The 21,212-nt window shown below is 41.3% G+C and overlaps 1 protein-coding gene across 2 annotated transcripts; it reads right to left on the bottom strand.

Moving 5' to 3' along the window:
* Nucleotides 1-321: 321 nt before the first annotated feature.
* Nucleotides 322-20,622, bottom strand: chd1 (chromodomain helicase DNA binding protein 1). Of its 2 annotated transcripts, XM_056735884.1 has the most exons (37): nucleotides 20,373-20,622; nucleotides 18,474-18,608; nucleotides 17,770-17,956; nucleotides 17,506-17,646; nucleotides 17,374-17,423; nucleotides 17,149-17,292; nucleotides 15,726-15,991; nucleotides 15,403-15,628; nucleotides 15,218-15,318; nucleotides 14,958-15,136; nucleotides 14,758-14,882; nucleotides 14,148-14,364; nucleotides 13,614-13,703; nucleotides 11,875-12,065; nucleotides 11,579-11,767; nucleotides 11,158-11,320; nucleotides 10,794-10,946; nucleotides 10,632-10,703; nucleotides 10,022-10,171; nucleotides 9,785-9,933; nucleotides 9,586-9,682; nucleotides 9,345-9,440; nucleotides 9,079-9,255; nucleotides 8,714-8,874; nucleotides 8,386-8,427; nucleotides 8,175-8,308; nucleotides 7,402-7,540; nucleotides 7,064-7,214; nucleotides 3,750-3,872; nucleotides 3,372-3,515; nucleotides 3,024-3,296; nucleotides 2,768-2,893; nucleotides 2,462-2,640; nucleotides 2,276-2,375; nucleotides 2,130-2,181; nucleotides 1,819-2,044; nucleotides 322-1,720 (listed from the first exon to the last, which is right to left on the bottom strand). In XM_056735884.1, exons 2-37 carry the CDS (start codon nucleotides 18,524-18,526, stop codon nucleotides 1,396-1,398), a joined length of 5,391 nt encoding a protein of 1,796 aa, XP_056591862.1. In that variant the 5' UTR covers nucleotides 18,527-18,608; nucleotides 20,373-20,622; the 3' UTR covers nucleotides 322-1,395. The 2 variants fall into 2 exon arrangements, with proteins under 2 accessions (XP_056591862.1, XP_056591861.1); XM_056735883.1 differs by having other exon boundaries at nucleotides 14,958-15,318.
* Between the last annotated feature and the right edge of the window lie 590 nt (nucleotides 20,623-21,212).

Raw genomic sequence — 21,212 nt, forward strand, 5'->3', positions numbered from 1 at the left:
TCATTACACCCCTCAGGCTGTCAAAGCAGATCTTCTGTTGCTGGGATTATGAAAATCTCTCTGTATTTCTGTCTCAGACTGTTTGCATAAAGACTATTCAAAGAACGCATAACCGGTGACAAAGCGACCAAATCTCTTCAATTCATCTGTGATCGTGTGTCAGGTCAAAATGCTGAGCAATGCAACAAGATTGTACTGGATGGAATAAAATACACTCAAGGTTCTAGACTTTTATCATCTGTATCATCAAAAATAAACCTCACTGTGTATTCTCATTGACAAATCAAATATGTTCCCAACACTATTTTGAACCAAGTCGGATTGCAGGTGAAAACAGTGATTTGAGTTTAATGACTTCATAAACAATTATATAAAACAATTACTCTAAAAATCCATGCATTTCAGTGTAAATTTGGATTTGAAATATAGAGTTCTATATACATCAGTGTTTCCTGTAACAGCATTCTGACTCGGGCCGGTCACCACAAATACATTTGGGCTGCATAGAAAATATTACATTATTGCCAACAGTTCTAGAAAACAAGAGGAAAGATGATGATGAGCATGTTCCAGTGAGACCTCACACGTGCCTCTGGATACAATTAACCCGCTCATGTCCTTTTCATCTCGTCGTCTCATCAGGGTGCAGGAATTTGACGAGGACTACCGCACAAATTAGGAGTAAACGACAAAAAAAAGAGAATCCAAAGAAAAATTTCATACAGAATAAACACATGGAATATATTCAGACCTAGTTTGATTTCTAGTAATCAAAACGATCGAGAAAATAGCCTGAGTTGATGGGGAGAAAGTTGAGGGTGGGGTAACTACACCAGCCTGAGAAAAGCCCATTTGATTTACTTTACAATAATTTACAGTAGTACAATGTGAGAAAGCGACATGATCGGACGTACACGAAAAAGCCCAGATTATTTTACAGCCAAAACATATTTTTAAATAATAATTCCAACATGAATGATCAAAATTGGCAAGGTGGTCACTAAACACTGTAAACGAGGTACTTTGGAAGGTAAACCCCAGTCCTTCGGAACACCCTCAAGCATGATAAAGACTAGCGTATTTAGCATCCTTTCATGAACCGCGTTACGTGTCTGGATCAGTGACGGTGAAACGTGGATTTGTCTCTTCTCAAGTTTAAAAACAAACAAACGAAGAAAAACAGGAAAGTCAATTTATAAAAATAACGATTTAAAAAAATTACTCTGCGGCAGCTGCGAAGGATGCAGCCGATTCTTAAATACAAAAATAAGCGGATTTATGTTTCCTCCCAGGTGAGGCCAGAGCTGCGCTCCCTGAACCCCGACAGACCCTTAAGGCATTTCCTGTGTGTTTGTGTCTATGGCTGATTGGAGGAGATGAAGTAGAAGAAAAGCGTTATGTCTTGCGGCTGCTCCAGACCCGTTCCGGTGTGCTTCTGTGATCGGACGAGTACTCGAAGGGCGAGCGAGAGTCATACGGTGAGCGCTGCTCCCGGGGCGAGCGCTGGCCGCTGCCTGAAACCCGGTGGTCTATCTGCCAGTCCGAATGGTATCGGTAGTCCCTTGAGGATTTGTGGTGAGTGTAGTCCGAGCCGGAGCGGTGCTCGGAGTGAGAGCGGTGTTCCGATTGAGCCCTGGATTCCTTTGAACTGCCGTCTGACCGGTGGTCTCTGCTGGAGAGATGATCGTCTACCTTCCTGTGCTTGGCGTCGCTGTAATATCTGCGAAATGTCACCATCGTCAAATTTCTTCAATTCACACACTAGACGGCACAAGATCGACTTTTTGTCAAGTCAGATAAGAACGTGCGTTCACTGACCTGCTGTCCGGTCGATCTCGCTCTCTGTAGTGGTCTCGATCTCGGTGATCTTTGCCGTTGCTGAAGGAGGGATACGGTCTCTTCCGAGAGTCTGTACTCTTCCTGTACGAGTCGGATGGGTGACGATCTTTGCCGTGTTCATGGTAGCGAGATGAGTGATGTCTGTCAGAGCTGCTGCTGTCTCTGCTGCTGTCGTCCTGCTGCGACTCCTTTATCCGCTCCGTATCTGACAACACAACAGCGTTCAGCGTTATACACGTGTACGCAAACAAGACATTTAAGCCATAGTAGATACACGTGTGAAGACAAACCTGAATGTTTGGCGCTTTGTGTATTTACAGTGCTAGTGTTCTGTTCCAATGTCTGAAATCACAATGACAAACTTCAGTTATAACAACAGTAGTGCATTTAAAACACAGCACAAATCCCAGAAACCTTGATGTTGATGCGGTCGTACCTGAGCATTTTCTTGTCTCTTCTTGATGGCGTGCTTATAGAGTTTATGCAGTTTTCTTGCATCAAATTCTGTGAATTTGGAAACAAATATCCAAAGATTTCTGGAAGAAAATAAAAGTGTTAACAACCAATCGTCACTCAGTATCAAGCTTCATTGATATAATGAAAATGAATGAAGCGCTCTTACTTCCTCCACTGTTTGATCAGTTCAGGGTTGGTGTATTCTCGGAGACACTCTGTGATGTGATCTCCGATTTTGATCAGGCACTGGCGTGTATGCTCAAGCTGCTCTCGCTCAGACAGGCCCTTCTCTGGACGATCCAACTGCTTTAGTGCTGCCTTAACCGGCCTCATACGTTCCTTACACTGAAATATACAAACATCATGTCCTTAAAATGTATTATACACAGCTCTACTAATCTAAACTTTTTTTTTATACTATATATCAATCTCATAATGTTCACATTAGAAGGCAACAACCCATCTAACTCACCACGCTGAAGGTCTTCTGGTCCAGTTCTTCAGACTCCTCAGATGCTGGAATATTCTCTCCTCCTGCAGAGACAGGCACAGGTGTGTCCGCCGCCTTCTCCCGCACTTCTGCTTTCACATCGACAGCCTGAGAAGACAAATCAACGGCTGTTTATGCAAATACTGTACCTAATACCCAGCACAAAGACAACAGTGGCCAACTGCCTTCTCTAAAACCAGTCGCTCTCGTCATATATCAGATGTGTTATTGACTGTACCTTCTCTGTGGGAGACTCTTCCTCTCTGTGAACGGGATCGGGCTTGATTTCCTTCTCTTTTGGTTCTCGTTCTTTGCTGTCCCGGCCCTCCTCTTTCTTCTCCTTTTTGATCTCTTTTTTCACCACCTTCTTTATCTCCTCCTCCTGCTCTTTAATCTCAGGCTCCTCTTCCTCAGACGACGACTCTTCTTCTTCCTCCTCCTCCTCCTCGTCCTTAACCGTTCGCTCGGTGACGCCTCCTCTCCTGTTAGGCGCTTTCACCACAGCAGGTTCCTGTGAGAACACACACAGATAAACACTTGAATTCCCGGCCCAAAACACCATCTGACCACCGTGAGCAACACAAACCTTTTCCTCTTCGTCTTTGTCATCCTCATCTTCAGAGCTCTTATCTGACGGAGGAGCTGAGGACAGACTGTTCATCACCTCATCAACCTTCGGTTTCACAGCTTTATTTTTCTTCCCCCTTGGCTTCCTCTTCCGCGAGTTTGCCTACGGAACAGAAGTGACAGCATCAGCGCCTGTCGCTAGACTATTTATCCATGTATGTACATGTGGTTCTTGTTCTGAAAATGTTGTAAAATGTAAAACATGTTCTTGCTACGTTACTAGGACTTGTCTTCAAATATTTCAATATAAATCTTTAAAATATTATAATGAACTGACTGCTTTGTGTGGATGTTCACTGAGTATTTTTGCGTGCTGCGAGTAGCCAGCACAACTCACCGTGCCAGACTGTTTCTGGGCTTCTTTCTTGGCCAGGTCTTTGCTCAATAGCTTGATGAGGTAGTCGGCTCGTGTCTGTAGCTGTTTGGCCTGGGGCTTCTTATCAGGATCATCTGGAAGGAGCTACAACGAAGAAAAAGTTCATCTTTTAAAGCAGCGATTGACACTAAAGATGGCAAATATAAACAAAAACTGAAAAGTGATTCCTCAGGGCCAGGTCACATACAGTGAGGGAAATTATTATTTGGTCCCCTGCTGATTTTGTAAGTTTGCCTGCTTACAAAATAATGAAGTATGTATAATTTTTATGGTAGGTTTATTTTAACTGATAGAAACTTAATATCAACCAAAGAAATCGGGGGAAAAAATGCTATAAAGGTTATAAATTGATTTGCATTTCATTCGGTGAAAATACGTTTTTGATCCCCTACCAAGGAGAAATAATTCTGGCTCAACAGATTGGTTATGTGCCTATATGGACCGCAGATTAGTCCTGTCACTTTAAGAAAGTACAGCTTATTATGTCCATGGTCAAGACCAAAAAGGTTTTAAAGGATGTCAGGGACGAGATTGGAGACCTGCACAAACCTTGAATAGGCTACAGACAGAAGCTTGGTGAGAAAGAGTCAACTGTTTGTGCAATTATTTGGAAATAGAAGAAATACTAAATTACTATAAATTGCCCTTGTTCTGGAGCTCCCTGCAAGATTACCCCAATGGAGTGAAGATGATCACGAGTAAGGTTAAAGATCCCCCCAGAACTACATGGAAGAAGCCTGTTATTGATTTCAAGACAGTTGGGACCACAGTTAGCAAGCAAACCATTGGTAACACGCTATGACACAATGCATTGAAATCCTGAAGCACCCGCAAGGTCCTCCTGCCCAAGAAGGCCCGCCTGGCTCATCTCAAGTTTGACAATGAACATCAAAATGATTCAGAAAAGGTTTGGAGAAAGTGCTGCGAGACAAAAATTAACTCATGTTTTTGAAGGGAGAAATGCTGACCATGACCCCAAGAACACCATCCCTACAGAGAAGCACAGTGATGGAAACATTCAGCTTGAGGGTGTTTACTCTGCTACGGGTACAGAAAGACTTCACCGCATTGAGGGGCTGAGGGACGGGCCGGTGTACTGTTAAATCTTGGACAAGAACCTCCTCCCATGGATCAAAATGCAAAAATTCTTCTGACTGAATTTATTTTTCAGGCCAATATTCCTTTAACTGACATGTCGAGACCAATAGTGTTTTAAGGGGAGATTAAGATTGCCAGTTTTTAATCTAATGAAAATATTTGACAAATAATCAACCATATATATATAATTTGGTTGTGCATTGTTTTTTTATCCAATCAACCAACCAAACAATGTTTTCTGAAAAGTGATTCTTGTGCAAAATTCTAGAGTGCAATAATTTTTTTCTGCCTTTTGGCTGTGAAACATATCTATCTCAGCCGCAGCCTAACATGCACTTCTCCAAAACCAAGATTAACACGCTTCAGTCAGAAAACACCACTGAAAAACCCGGAGTGGACTCAGAGCGGAGTGATTACCGAATGCTAAAGGGGGTCGCACACCGGATGCAGAAAATGAACATTTATTGTTTGTAAAAATGAACATATTGTTTTCTGAGTGTACACACACCGGCGCCGCCATTCTGTGCCTGTCGGTGGCACTACGCTACAACTCAGGACGCTGTTCTGAGTTCTGTAGCGAAACAACGTGCCACATTTAATTTAACATTAAAGATGATTTCAGAGATGACTTAAGAGACACAAGTCATTTATTTTTCACAAATAAATTTAAAATGTTTAAAATGAGTTTTTCCAAGGTATCACTTTAACATTTCCATGGCGTCGCAGCACTGCTTATCATGTGAGACAACTCAGAGCTGTTTTGCTTTTACATCAATTTTATCTTTTACTCAAAAAATTCACAAACTGTTAACTATGTCATGAAATATCTGATATTCCGATTGTCAAATATGTGAATGTGTTTCGTTATTTAAACACTTTTATAATGATCGCGTTAAGTGGCCACCATCATGTTTCTTTCTGCCGCGGTCTGAGATCTGTCGGATTTACATCTCAACTCATTTCTCTCAAAATACACAAAAGTGCCCAGTGAACTGGTAGAAGAATAGAGTGATCTTAACAATTGCTTACATTTCAGATACTGAGAATCTGATGTGAATAAAGGACATCCGTCAAATTATATTTGAGGAGATTGTTATTTGCACTTTTATAGACATTAGTGTGTGTCCTTCACAAACTCTTTTTTGCTTATTTTGTGCTTATAGGCACTTGTATATGTCTGAAGCCAAAAATAAACATTATGTGGTTGAAAGCACTGCATAGTTGTGATGTGTGTGGCAGGATTGCGTGTCTCTGGCTCAGTGCCAGCCAAAGCGCTGAATGTTCCAATCACACCGGTGTAATCGTACGCGTCAAAGGGTTGACATTAGGGATGGGCATTTAAAGCAAAAATAATACTCGAAGATGGAGGAGAACTATTCAAAAATTATTCTAACACACACATAAACGGAGACAGAGAGACCATTTACGCTTTAAATCTGTGACGACACACTGCTTTATTTATTATGGAATAGGCAATCTTACATCAAGCTATACATTAAGATAACGCGCTGAAACATTAATATATTAACAACCGAATGACGGCACTTATTAACAGTACATCGATCAGCATCAACCGCTCATAGGTCATTTCCTTGTAAAATATGAGCATGCACATTTATACCAACTAAAAATCAGTGTGATTGATCAAGAAAATATATTAAAGCCATTAAGATTTTAGACCAGACTTAAAACAGGTCAAAACATATTAACCGAATGACGGCATTTATTAACAGTCCGGAACGATTTTATGAATTAACAGCTCAAAATGCTTTCATTTCTATAGTCATGAAAAGTTCACTAGTTATTTCACGAACTAAAATGCAAATCAGTTTATAACCTTTATATAATATATTTCCCCCAGATTTGATAAAATATTCCGTCTCTTTCAGTTAAAATAAACCCACGATAAAAATAATAAACGCTTCATTTCTTTGACCATTTATTTGACCAGGCTAGCAGAAAAATCCATGAGCTCTAACAAGCTTTCCTGTAGCTCAGTGGTAAGAGCATTGTCAACAAAGCAAGGTCATGGGTTTGATCCCAGGGGATTGCACATTCATATGTATAAATGTATAGGACATTGCAATATAAGCCCTTAAAGCATCTGCCAAATGCATAAATGTAAACATAATCCAGAAATCAACTGTAACAGAATAAAGACAAATGTCTTTGTGTACCTTGTGGGTGAGGTTGAGATCCGGGTCCATCTTGATCATTTCCCAGCTGCCATAACCGTACTCATAGATGCCGATGAGCAGACTGGAGTCGTCCTCTTTTCCCCACTCAATGTCAAAATGAGCTGCCTTTGCATGACACGGGATTATATACCTGAAGACATCATGAAAACAGATTAAACCATTTATCCATCTACAAGACGTTTGTTACACAGCTATGGGAAGCAGGATTTCCCACAGAAGAATTTTGAGTCACAATTTTTTTTCACAGCCGCAATGCTAATTCTGACACAATGTCTATGTCCTTAGGTGTAGTTCTGCTCTTGTCAGTGTGTGGTTACCTCTTTCTCTCTTCAGGGTCAGCAGGTATGGCCTTGTGTAGAGGTGCCAGCTCCTCCTCGTGAGAGATCACCAGTTTGGCATTGACCTGAACCCCTGAGATCCTGAAGGTGGGTCCTTTAACCTTCCCTCTCCTGCCTCCTGATGTCACCAGCAAGAATAAAAAGGTGATTTTTCAGGAAATTTCTTAAGAAAACTTGAACAAATCAAAAAATTCTGTTTATATTAATTTAACATGACATGTTTAAAGAAAAAGGCCTTAAAGGGGTGCTGCAACGGTGTTTTGTTCATTTTGACTTCTTTATACTGATAAACATGCAGGCTTCTCAGGCTCAACATGGTCAACTTGTAAAAAGCGAGTTGGACGCCCGACAAGCGAGACCGGCTTAACAACAAGATTGGCTGCACTGTGGGCCTGCAGCTCATTACTCTTGCAATAGTGAAGTTTAGGTGTGTTTGTTCAGTCACAGCATTTCAGTGATAGATGTTACATAAACGGTGGATATACGGCTGGATTTGGAGATTGTTTGAAACTGTTTATGAGAATATCAGCAGGAAAAAAAGCGATAAAATAAAAAATGAATTCCCGTGTCAAAATTATGTTTTGTCCAAGGGAGACCATAATTATCTTTATTATGATCACTTTTTGTGTTCCCGAAATGTATGTTATATAATTCAAATCTTTACTGTCATGATGCTTCAGTGGTTTCGTGAGAATCACCCACACAGTTTCCATAAACAGACTTTTGTAAATCTAGTAGTATTTTGGTCTTACCCGAGGTTCTCTCAGGTCCACAGGGATTCTCCTTCAGCGTCCTCACACAGCCGTTGTGAACAGTCTCAGCCAGCCGCCGAAGATCATGCTCGGATTTATCCACCAGCTCAGCATCACGAGCGATAGCATCCAGTCTGTCAAATGCAGAGAGTGAGGTCAGAGACAGGCCATGCCAGAAATGCTTCCAAATAAAAGTATGATGGCTGTTTACCTTTCTAAAGGACCACCAAACTTCTTGTAGCTTTTGATAAACCTGTGTAAACAAAATATGTGGTATTACTGACACAGGGCTGGGCAGTATGATGGCATGTAGTGTCTTCACGTGTGCATTTTAGACAAACACAAAACTACATCTGGTGTATTTTAATACATAATGTGAAGGGGTTTTTGTTATGATAAAATTTTAGTTTAAAATAAAGTTTATTGGATCTAATAATTGCCATCAATCCCAGTTTGTTTTCTGAGTTTACACCAAAATCAGCAACATTGTGATACATTCACATTGTTACTCTTACTGTGACACACACACGGTGCTTTACCTGCGTATCTCTGCATCAGTGAAGCCCTTAATGTTCTCTCGTGGAATGGTTCGAGGTCTTCCTCGTTTCTTGGGCCGCTTTCTTTCTGAGGTAGAGTCACTGTCTGAAGCCGAGTATCGCCTGTTCCGGCTGCGTCTGCCCTCATTTCCATTAAAGCTGCTCTGTACAAAATAAAACCCAGCACACTGTTTTGAGTATTTTAGGCCTGTGATGATCTGTATTCGTGTGTCTCTCTCTCTCTCAAAGCTGATTGATAAAAATCAAATGTCTAGAACGGGATGCAATTCTTCTTTCGTGGAGTCTCACACACGTCTACACTTCAAACACAATAGCAGATCTAGCAAACTTTGTAAGGTATGACTAGCCTGTTTAGCACATTTCCTCATGCGGGGCAGTAAATAGATCTCTGCAAGCTCCTTCTGTCGCTCCTCCTCCTCCAGTCTCCTCCGCTGCTCCTCGGGGATAATTGAATCCCAGTTCTTATTGTGTCTATCCGTGTCCATGTCGATTTCCTCATCGTCCATCATGGAGAAGTTGGCCACCTGCACGTAAAGGCGTGTTCATCGTGAATAACTGTTACTTGTGAGGAAAAGGGACATGTGAGAGAGTAAGTGCTGAAGAGTAAAACTACCTTAAACTGTGAGAGGAGTTCTTCTCCTACAGTTGATGGTCCAGGGTCATTCTCTCTGGTCTCTGCTCTCTTCAGGATCTCGTCAATATCCATCTCCTGTCAATGACACAAACACCACAAGGATGGAAAAAAGAACAACCTTTCGAGAATTTGATCTTCTTAGTAAAGCCCAGAGGATGGGCTGAAAACCAGGCAAAAGTAATGTTGTGATGTGAACGTCTGAGCTGGTAACAGGACAGACCTGTGGTTCCTGCTCTTCTCCCTCCTGCTCTTTAAAGAGCTCTTCTGCACCAAACTTCAGGATAGCAGACAGCTCCTCCTTGTTGAACGGAGTGGAACTGAGGTGGATTCAGACAAGCACGGTAAGATTTTGCAGCGTTAATCAGAATAACACCTTCAGTGTAAAATTACAGTTTGTCGGGTTATAACGCATGTTGTACCTGGAAGGAGCAGCACCCGTGTCAAGAACCGTCTTCCCTGTAGTGTCCATCCTCTGAATCACCAGATGATCCAATACCATTTTCTTCTTGGCTCTCTCAATAATCTCCTCCTCAACTGAGCCCTTTGTCACCAGACGGTATATATTCACCTTAAAGAAAACACAGCAAAAACAAGTGAGTGATGTATGTGCTCATGGCATCCGAGCGTCTGCTTATGTGCTTGTGTATAGGGCAGACCTGTTTCTTCTGTCCGATCCTGTGAGCTCTGGCCTGGGCCTGTAAGTCATTCTGAGGGTTCCAGTCAGAGTCGAAAATGACCACTGTATCAGCAGAAGCCAGATTAATGCCCAGACCGCCCGCTCGCGTGGACAACAGGAAGCAGAAGTCCTGCAAAATCAAACAGAAATCTAATATTAGTAATATACCAATTTGTTTACTTGTTTTTGGAACTTTTTTTTCTATTGCCGTTTAAGGGACAGTTCACCAAAAAATGAAAATTCTGACATCTTGTACTCTCCCTCAGATTGTTCCAAACCTGTATAAATGTCTTTGTTCTGGTAAACACAAAGGAAGATATTTGGAAGAATGTCAGATCTCATCCCCATTGACTTCCATAGTATTTATCTACCCTACTATGGCAGGAAATTACCATTTGGTTACCAACGTTCTTCCAAATAGCTTCCTTTGTGTTTAGCAGAACAAAACATTACAAAGGTTTGAAACAACCCGAGGGTGAGTAAATGATGATAGAATTGTATTTATTTTGGGCAAACTGTCCCTTTACCATTGACACAATAGAAAGCATAACGCGCATGCTGCAGTATGAATACACATGAAGCACACGTACCTCTGAACCTTCGGCGTTAAAATGATCCAGTGCCTGCTTCCTCATTTCACCCTTTATAGAACCGTCCAGTCTCTGAAAACACAAACATTTTCACATCTGATACATAAACACTGAGGTTAAGCGGAGACGGTTTCCTGCGCCGAACCAGCGTCTTCCCCTCACCTGAAATAAGAACTGCCTGGACTTCAGGTACTCGGCCAGGATGTCCAGCATCCGGACCATCTGAGAGAAGATGAGCACGCGGTGACCTCGTTCCTTCAGCCGAACCAGCAGTTTATCCAAAAGCACCAGTTTCCCACTGCTGCGAATCAGGTGCTGCACACAGAACCCCAGATCATTTGCTACAACTCTAATTTCTCACCGGCTTTATGGTTCAACCATTAAAAAAAATTATATGCTAGGTACGTTTCTAAAAGTGTTGAATCGTTTCTCCTACTTGGCATTCTCATGCCATGTTCAGACCTTAGATGAATGATGTCACATCAGGTGAAGGCATGAACGCGCGCACACACACACACACACACACCTGTAGTCCCTCTTGTCTGCTGTAGAACTCGTTTTCTTCAGGGGGTTTGATGAGGTAGCAATGGTTACAGCACTTCTTCAGCTCCATCATGATGTTCAGAAAGCCTGATGTGCTTCCCTTAGTGCCTTTGCTCAGAGCTTTATAGTTCCGTGTCAATATCCACCTAAACAAAGATGTGCACAGAGAGCTTCTGATTATCCAAATGTCTCGAGAGTTCAGTTCAGACAAAACAATCCCAGTAAACCTTCCATCTGCAGGTTAAATTGTGTGGCGATTTTTGTGGGTTTTTCATTGTAAAAAGGCTGATTTATTGGATAGATGGTAACAACTGTAACTGGGACGTGTGTTATGACATTAAACCAACATGAAGCCAGGAACGGGTGCCCTTTTATTATTGCTGTACAACATGAAGTTCTCTTACTTGTAGTATTGTTTCTGAATGGCGCTCATCTCCACCCTGAGGATCTGCTCCACCTTGGCAGGCAGAGATTTCTCCACGTCCTTCTTGACTCGACGCAGCAGAAAAGGCTCTAGCTCTTTATGAAGGCTGGTGTAGCCCGAGTCTCTGCCTTTCCCGTGATCCTCTTCGAACATCTCCCATGAGTGAAACCTGCACACATGCAACACGGATCAGCCACAGATCTAATCCAAGATCTTCATTCAAATCAAGTCACACACTAAACACTGAAGTGAAAGCGAAAGCAAAAGTTTCCTCACTTTTCGGGCATGATGAAATGCAGTAGAGACCAGAGCTCTTTGAGGGAGTTCTGCAGAGGTGTGCCTGTGATGAGCAGTCTGTGGTTAGACTTGAACTCCATCATGGTCTTATAGAGAAGCGAGTCGTCGTTCTTCAGCCTATGGGCTTCATCTACACCAATGAACGCCCAGCTCACGTTCCCTAAAAATGACTGCAGGACAAACGAAAAAACTTTTTTTTAAGAGACCCTGGCTTGAAGGTTTATTACATTTCATTTTATCTTTATACATAGGAAAACATTGTTAAAGATGGGGTTACATGCTATTTCGGGCATTCTGACTTCTTTACACTGTTGAACTTGAACCAGGCAACTTTGACGTATATCTGTTCTTGATACACTCCCCAGCACTCCAACTTGTTTCATAACAGGGATCCTATTCCTTTTACTGGGCAATTCTCCTGGAAAAGCACACCCGCAATAAGGCGAAAGAAATAGCTCACCCATGCGCCAGCAGACACGCGATAGGAAGTCCCGCTTATCAAGATTGGCTGTCTTGTGTCAAGATTGGCTGCACTGTGGGCCTAAAGCTTGAGCTTGTTACTCTTGTGATAGTGAGAGAAGATGAGCTGTGTTTCTTTACGTACGTTGTAGTCAAAATAAGTCATATTTCGGTGTTTTGTAGGCAATCGCCGCGAACACGCATAATGTAAACAACACAAAGGGATTCATGCAATGATGTATTGTGTGCTCGTGCTGTAATTCTGTGACCGCTGCCCTCCTCCAGGGGCTCGTCTTTTTCCGTAGATAATGGTACAGCTGTATCCCCCTTTTTCATTTTGATTAAACTAATACTCTTGGAATATACGAAGTATGCAATACTACTGTATAGGTACTCAAGATTAATATTAGATTGGCAGAAACTGTGTTTGTTAACCTATCTTTAAAAAAGCAACGTGAGGCCTATGGATGATCTGTGTGTTTTCACACATTCTCTAGAGATATTTTAATGAATGCTGATGCAGGTCAAGAGGTTGGAAAACAATCAGCTGAGTCACACGAAAACAAGAACAGTTTCCTCCCTCTTGATACCGCTCTCACACCTGTTAAAATGTTCAGGTAATCCAAATGCAGTATTGGAGTTCATCTTTATTACTCTGTTACTATCACAGTGGAGATCTTGTAGCTGAAGTTTCTCACTAGAAACTATATAGTAGTGTTTCATGCTTTATTTAATGGACTACTATTTTGATATATCTATCTGTTTAATGGTAACCTATAGCTGAATTGGTAAAGCACTGCATGAGAAGAGAGAATGGTCATGGGTTCCGTTTCCAAGAGAAACACATACTGATAACTAGGCATGGAACGATTCACCGTGAGCCGGCTGAAAATCTATTATAATATGTGACAATTCAAGTCAGTTGAGATGTTAAATGAATCGCAATACATGTTTTGAACAGCAGAGGCCACTGTGTTTTCTGCAGACTTTGTAAACGTGGATATGCTGAATTTGATATTTTTATTTTATTTTATAAAAGGGATCTTTAGGTAATTTGACTCATCTAATACAATTTATGTAATTTATCCCACTGAGCCACAGTTATGTTGAGAGGATTAAGAGGATGCTTATGACACGTTTCCATCATGTTTTATTTAAAATATTGCAATAAATATCTCACCGTGGACCTTATACAGAGGTATTATCGTACAGTGAGATGGTGATATTGTTACAATCCTAATGGAAAGTAAAAGACGTACCTTATCTTTGAGCAGAATTTCATAAGTAGTGAGAAGGATGTTCAACTTTAAGCGTTTGGTCTGCAGATGCATCCATTCATGTGTCCGGATCTAAACAAGAATCAAACACTTAAAATTAGCAGAACACAGACATGTACCGACTCACAGATAACAAGCCTTCACTCGCAATTATGTGGGGAAAAAAGACACAGAGCCCACAGATGATGGAAGTCGGACCGAGGGAATCTGCTTCAGGTGTAATTCTGGTGGATGTTGTCTCTAGCCTTGAAAAACTGAACTGAAAGTTCTCTAACTCACAAAAACCTCCCTCTTTTGCTTCCAATGTAAAGTCAAACACAACAAGCATTTTAACAATAACATCTTTCTGCTGTACTTGCGTCTCATTGGCTGGAGATAACAGCAGATACATGTGAAACAGAGCTGCAAAGCTTCACCACACTTCGCAATTAGTCGTTTTAATGAACTGCTTATAAACCCGTCCGATTGAACAGCAATCGTTGAGTATGAACCCTCTCGTGTTTTATGCACTCATACCATGTTTCTGCTGTTGATATCACCCAGGTAGACGACAACATTCATCTGTGGAGCCCAGAGCAGAATCTCTCTCTGCCAGGATGTAAGTGTGGACAGCGGCACCACCAACAGGAAGGGTCCGTACAGCTGATGCTCATTAAACAGGTAATTCAGGAAACTGATGGTTTGGATGGTTTTACCCAAGCCCATTTCATCTGCTAGGATACAACTGTTCCCTCTGGAAAAGCAAAATAGTTCTCAGTGATACAGCAACTCATCAGGTAATTTAAAATTTCATCAACACTAGAGTTGACGCTATACATGGACGCTAGCGGTGATATCAAAAACCACAATTATCCACTGTGCTCATTCTACACGCATGATTCTAATGTAAATAATTCAGCAGCTTTTCCCTAAAGAGGTTAATAAAGGTGAATTTAATACATCACATTAAAAAAAAATCCAAAGAAAACATGCTAAACTCCAAAATATTTAAGTTGGGGCCACAACAAAAATCATTAACAACATTTAATCATACTCTGTCAGATGAAGAATGTAAAGATAATGAAAAACATTTAATTCAAATGAATGTGAATGGCAATAAACCTCATTTTAAATGAATAAAACATACTTGCACCAGGAATGGGCCATCCAGTTCAGACTGTCCAGTTGATAATCCCGCAGCTCCAGACCTTCTCCACCGATATAGGGAGGCTGTTTCTTCATGGGTACAAACCGAGGTCTCTGTTTTAAAACCTAGAAAAAACAACACAGATGAAGTGAACCGACGGCGACGCGTTTCCTGCTCCGCAGTACTTCTCAAACGCTCACCTTGCATTCTCTGAACGGGATGGATTTAGACTGGTTGCGGCTCATGTAATCATTAATGCACTTCTGAAACTTTCTGCCGATGAGCGCTCCATCCTCCCAGCTGCACTCGAAGTACGGCAGGCCCTGCCATTTACACAAGTAATCTGGATAACCTGCGGCCGACTTCTGATTTGAATGTCCTGTAAGATTAAAACCACAGCAGAAATAAACAACCTCTGTCTGCGTTTCCTCAAAATCTGGAGAGTTGAGAGCTTCCTCACCAATGATTCGCTCTACAATTTGGTATTGTGAATGCAGGTCGTCCATCAGTTCCTGCTGACAGTTGAGGTATTCCACATCTTCAGGCGAAGCCGTTTTCAGCCTGCAGACATAAGAAAACTGAATCAGCATCATCATCATCAATGCACATAAACTACAGGAAATTATTCTCCAAAAGCACGGATACCATTTCTTCTTTTCTTGCTCTTTTTTCTTGAAGTTGTCCAGTTTCTTCATGCCCTTCACGTTCTGTTGTTTGAGGGTTTCCTCCGTCTCCCAGGTGTTGTGAATGTGGGACCAGTTCTTCCATTTGATCAAGTATTGCACGTCTCCTGACTGTCTGTTGGGGTCAAATCCGGCGTTGGGGTCGCCATCTGCCTCCACAGCGTAAACTGTTGTTACTGCTCCCGTCGCTGAAAAAAAAAACATTTTCAATACAGGCTTTAAATAATGCTTCTCATAAGTTCCATCTTTTAAACTTCCAAAATATTTTATGTTTGTGCCCCTCACCTCCTTTCCGCCCAATCCTCATCTCCATCACCCTCTCGAGTGTCTCAAACTCATCCTCTTCTGGTGGTGGGACGTCCTCTCCAACCACCTCCACCAGGTCATCTGAATCGGTCTTCAGTTCCTCGTCCTCTTTGTAGCTGACGTTGACCGTGGCCTGCCGTCGCGGGCCGGCCAGAGCTTTCTTATAATCGTCCTCATCATCAGAGGAAGAGGGCGAGGCCTGCTGCTTTGGAGGTTTACTCTTTTTACCATTCCTTGCAATTGCCCTAAGAGGAGAGCAGACAAAGATCATACATACTAAATACACACTTATTTAAAAGGCATTATAAATAAAGAAATGTGCTTTCAGAACAGCTAAGTAAAATGTATCAAACAAAACAAACATGAGATGTCATGTGATTTTGCAGGTTAAGTCAATTGTACCACATCAATCACTGCCAGACTGCGGTGACATCAATTGCACTGTGATGAGAAACTTAATCAAAGTTAGCTTCATAATATTATTTAGTATGCTGTCTTTACTTAGTTCTGTCTTGTGTTATTTCCTTCACATATCTGTAGTTTTGTGTTTGTGATGCTTAAACACACAATTGTATTTGTAGTTTACATAGTCGAACCAGAATTTTCACGTCTTGCCTTTGGTCGACTGGTGCATGTGAGGACGACCCCAGGTGGTTAACCACGTTACAGCACAAAGTGCAGCGCAACATTGATGCACCAAAAACATTAATTTACAGAATTTGTTTAGACCAGAAAATACCTTTATAATAAATATATTAAAAATATTAAATAGGCCAGAGTCAAGTCAGAATGTGCTAAATAAATGTGTTTGGGCAAAATGTCTTAAATGCAGGGGAACTCGAAACACAAGCTATAAATATTAAAATGAATGGACATTTTGCATAAACATCGCGTAACAATGCTGTGCCACTTACTAGACCAGATCTTGCCTTAAGGTGACATTCTTCAGCGGGTTTTCAAAGCTTTGATTATGTTTTTTTTTAAGTGACAAAATGCAGGTGAAATATGACCTCTGCATTTAACACATCCAGAGAGTAGTGAACACACATAAAGCAAGTGGTGAACACACATACACCCGGAGCAGTGGGTACAGCCTGGGGAGCAAGTAGGGGTAAGGTGCCTTGCTCAAGGCCACCTCAGTCGTTACCCGCCGGCCCTGAAAATCGAACCGGCAACCTTCTGGTCACGTGTCCGACTCTCTAACCATTAGGCCACAACTGCCCCATGAATCAAAGATAGACCCGAAAGCAAAAAAATAGCCCCGCGTTGCTAATATTGAATACATAAATAAGATTAAGTGGACCACAGGGAATATCTTTTTTATTGACTGTACCAAAATGTCTTCGGTAAAGCTGCTTTGAAAACACAGCACTGTAAAAAAAGGAATTGACACAAATCTCACTTGTTTGGAGGTTTTCTGCTCTTGACTTTGTGACTGGGCTCATAGTCGGAAACAGACTCCTCACTCTTCCCCCCCTCTGCGGAGGACTCAGACGAACCACTTCCTGAACCCGAGTCTGAACCCGAATCAGAGTCTGATCCAGACCTAAACACAGAGAACAGCACAAACGTTTAAAATGAAATCCTTCGGACTGTCATGTCATGTTCTGGATCAACAGACACCCACCCTTTACTCTTGCTCTTTGAGTCATCGTCCGAGTCACTACTTGAGGAGTCCTGTTGGGAAAAAATATATAGACATTAGAAACTAGAAGACGACACGCGATTGGTGTTTGATAGAGTGACTGTGCTACAGAACCTCATCTGAGCCGCTGTTAGAAGTGCTCTGTGGCTGATGATGGAGCTGCTGCTGCTGTTGCTGTTGTTGTTGTTGTAGCTGTTGTTTTCTGAGCATGGCCGTCCTTTGCACCGTCAGTATACTGGGGTTGGATTTCCAAAACTACAGCAAAAAGAGAAAAGTTTAGTACTTTGTCTAACACAGGTACAGCTGTATGGATTCATGTTATAAACGCTGTATGTGCTTTCTGGCACTTTAACATTTTGGTAAAAAAATAGGTCTTACCGCCGCTCCATCAATTTTATTGCCTTGATCATTTTTCTCCTTGGACTTCTCAGAGTCAGAGTCTGATTGGCTCCCTGAATCTGAGCCACTTCCCGACTGGCTGCTTCCTGATCGGCTGCTGCTGGAACTGCTGCTGCTGGAACTGGAACCAGATCCTGATCCTGACCCAGACTCATCATCTGAGTTACTAACACACACACACACACACACGTTTTTAAACCAAATGTAATTTGATCATCGAGAGCAGATTACACCGTATCATGCATCAATATTTCTTATAAAACATTACTGAAGATTCTGAGATGCAAGCTTTTCAAATTTCATACAGTGAAAATACTACCAAGTTGCTTTTTGAAAGAAATAAAAGATTTGTCTGGTGATTAAAACCACCAAAACTACATCGGAAAAGCAAGACAATTGTTGTCCCTATAAACCTTTTCGGGGGTGTTTTTTCAGTTTTTTAATCAAACTCAATCACATATTACAGCTCACTGTTATCAGTACAAAACAATTCTCACTTGCGCTAGGTTTGTCATATAAAATCATTTGACAATTAGTCATGCTTTGGGATGCCACTAGATATTGACGGGAATTATCGTGTTTGAAGTATTCCTTTGTGTTACATTGAAAGAATCATTTCTGGAGAAATTTATGTCTTTACTTTGCCCTCCACATTAAAACTGATTTATGTGTGTTCTGCTTACCTTGACTCTCCACTGCTGTTACTGACACTTTCATCCTCACTGCGTCCAGCCATCTCAAACGGATCAAATGTAAAAGGATCAGTGTCTAATAAGGTCCTGTACGGTCTGTGTGCAGTCCACTTCAGAGCAGATCACCTGAAATAGTTGTGGTTAGCATACAAGACGGATGTGTGTTAAACTCCATTAACAACTGACCAGTACAACAAAACATCCCACAGCTGACATACAAACAACAGAATAGGCAATTCTGTGAAATGTCAATTTAGTCAAATATCATTTTTACCCAAGGTTATTTAATATACTTAAAGCACAGAAAACAACATTTGCTGGATAAGATACCCATGTGAGGTCTCTCTTCAAGTTTTTAAAGCATTTGTTTTATTTTAAGTGCATGATTTTTCGTATAAAATAAAGTAACCATTTAATGTTATGTAAAAAAAAGTGGCAGGTTTGTGCAGTTAATTCACAGAAATCCTACAAAGTTTGTCGTCTCCCCAAGATCGTGTCGTTTTTTGTTACATCCATAACGCACACATAACTTGTGATATTTCTTTATGTTTGAACTCCATTTACAAGGGTTTAGTCAAATAAAAAGAAATCGTTCAGTATCTTTTGTAGCAAATTCATACTCTAAGCGTTTTTATGTCACATCCACAACGCAAAATGTCACGTCCATAACGCTGGAATTGCCCAGTTGTTTCTCTGAACTCCAGTGAGTTGGCCAATAAAAGCACGATGACAGAATAAACAGGTGTACAAATGCGCTAATTAATACATCATTTTTTTGTATGAGTTTAAACTGTTTCTCATCGTGTTCATTTCTCCTTCAATGAATTCTGTCTGCATCGCAGAGCAGGTAAGACATTTCTTTTCAATATTTACAAATATGCTGTCGGAATAACAGTATTCAGATTCAGGAAGAGAACAACGATAGACATTTTTAGATGCTTTACAAAGCAGAAGCCACAAGACTCGTACAGAACTTTTTATTATCGTTTCGTGTAAAATGAAAGTGTCGGTATTAATGAATGAATCTCGGTGCGATGTTCTCTGGAGAGGCCTCTTGGATTCGGGCCTAGAAAGCCGCGGGTTTTCCTTCACTGCGTGAACGCTTGTGGCAGCGTCATTCTGGGTATGACGGCGCGCCACTGTCCGTGTAGCTGTGCGTACATTACCAAAAACACCCATCGCTTTGAACTTCATTAGGGTATGAAAGTTCACACGCTTAATCTTTACTCAGGACTATGTTTCTCTTTTGTGACCCACTAGTAGCTCTGGATTGGCGGTACACTTCAAATTCTTCCTCAGCATGTTACTGTATTAGCCGGACTGGCTATGTTAGTATAACATGCTAACGCTTTAAAAGAGAAGCGTGTGTTAGCTAGTTGTCTGCCGGTCGACTAACAATTTTAAAGAGCACTGTATAAACAGCCAATGTTTTTTAAGTGTTACACTGATATGTAACACGCGTTTATATCTGATCTGCACCCATGTAATCACTTATTGATTTTAGCAATGGGTCGCGCTAGTAACTCCGTAGCCTTAAGCTAACAGAGCAACCTCACTCAAAAGATCGAGCTTAATGGGATATACAGTATAAATGTACCTGGCGTGTCTTAAATACACAAAAACAAGCTTTTGAAAGAATAAACTCGGGGTTTTAGTTTGATCGGACTGAATTCGAACTCTTTTCAGACTAACGCTAACATTATCCGAAAATCATGCTGTTGATTCCTGTAACATAACTGCGCCGCTCAGTTTGTTTTCATCACTCTAGACCCTCCCAAATACACGTATATTCCGCCGAATACATTAAAGCAGCACTGTTTTGTGTTTAATAGAGAAGTCCCCTCACATCTTACACACAACTGCGGACACATTAAAGGTGTTTTTGGTTACCTGTCTGCCCGAGCACCGCTGCCAGACTCTTTCTCTGTTGGACGCTCAAGAGCTTGTACACTTTATTCCGAGGCGAGAGTTTCTTAGTTTTCCCTTCCGCGGTCAAGTACACCTCGCGTTTAGATGCGAAACAGTTTCTCGTATTCCATACGCTGGAAACACCGATAAAACAGAAGGCATATTTCAGCTGTACATCCTAAAACAACCGGCCTCCGCCATGACGCGTTCGAGCACACTGACTGAGCGCGGAGAGACGTGTGTCGTCACAGGCACCCGCCGAAACAGACGAACGTTTGACTTCATGCGTCGTTGCGCATAAGGATTGGCTCGTGATATTGAAGTACCGCGAGAAAAACCCCTGACAAGTGCTCTGAACTCGCTCTCGCGGTACTTCAATGTCATACCACGATTGATTTGCGCAGCGCCGGTTGAATTCAACACGCATGGTTGTTACAAAATCCTGCCTGATGTAATGTCATGGCTTGATTTTTTTACATGTATTAATATTCATTTATTTGTATGACTTTTAAAGCTGATTTATAAACCTATTTTATTCAACCGATTAGCAATAATATAAACAGCCTTTAAATGAAGAAAGTGTCATTATATTTTATAAACACGAGTTCTTTATTTTTCATTGCGTATTATTATTAATATAATTATCATCATCATCACTAATTTTACAGATTTTCTCACAGAGACTGTTTTAGACTGTTCAGGTAAGAAAACGGATAATGTGCTACTCTGGACAGTGAAAGTGTGCAACTGCAGAGGTTGTTAATGCACCCAAAAGTTAATGTTTTTGACAAAACAATCATTTTTCAAATTACTACATAAAGC

The sequence above is a fragment of the Triplophysa dalaica genome, chromosome 22 (assembly GCF_015846415.1).
Source record: "Triplophysa dalaica isolate WHDGS20190420 chromosome 22, ASM1584641v1, whole genome shotgun sequence".
Lineage (NCBI taxonomy): Eukaryota > Metazoa > Chordata > Actinopteri > Cypriniformes > Nemacheilidae > Triplophysa > Triplophysa dalaica.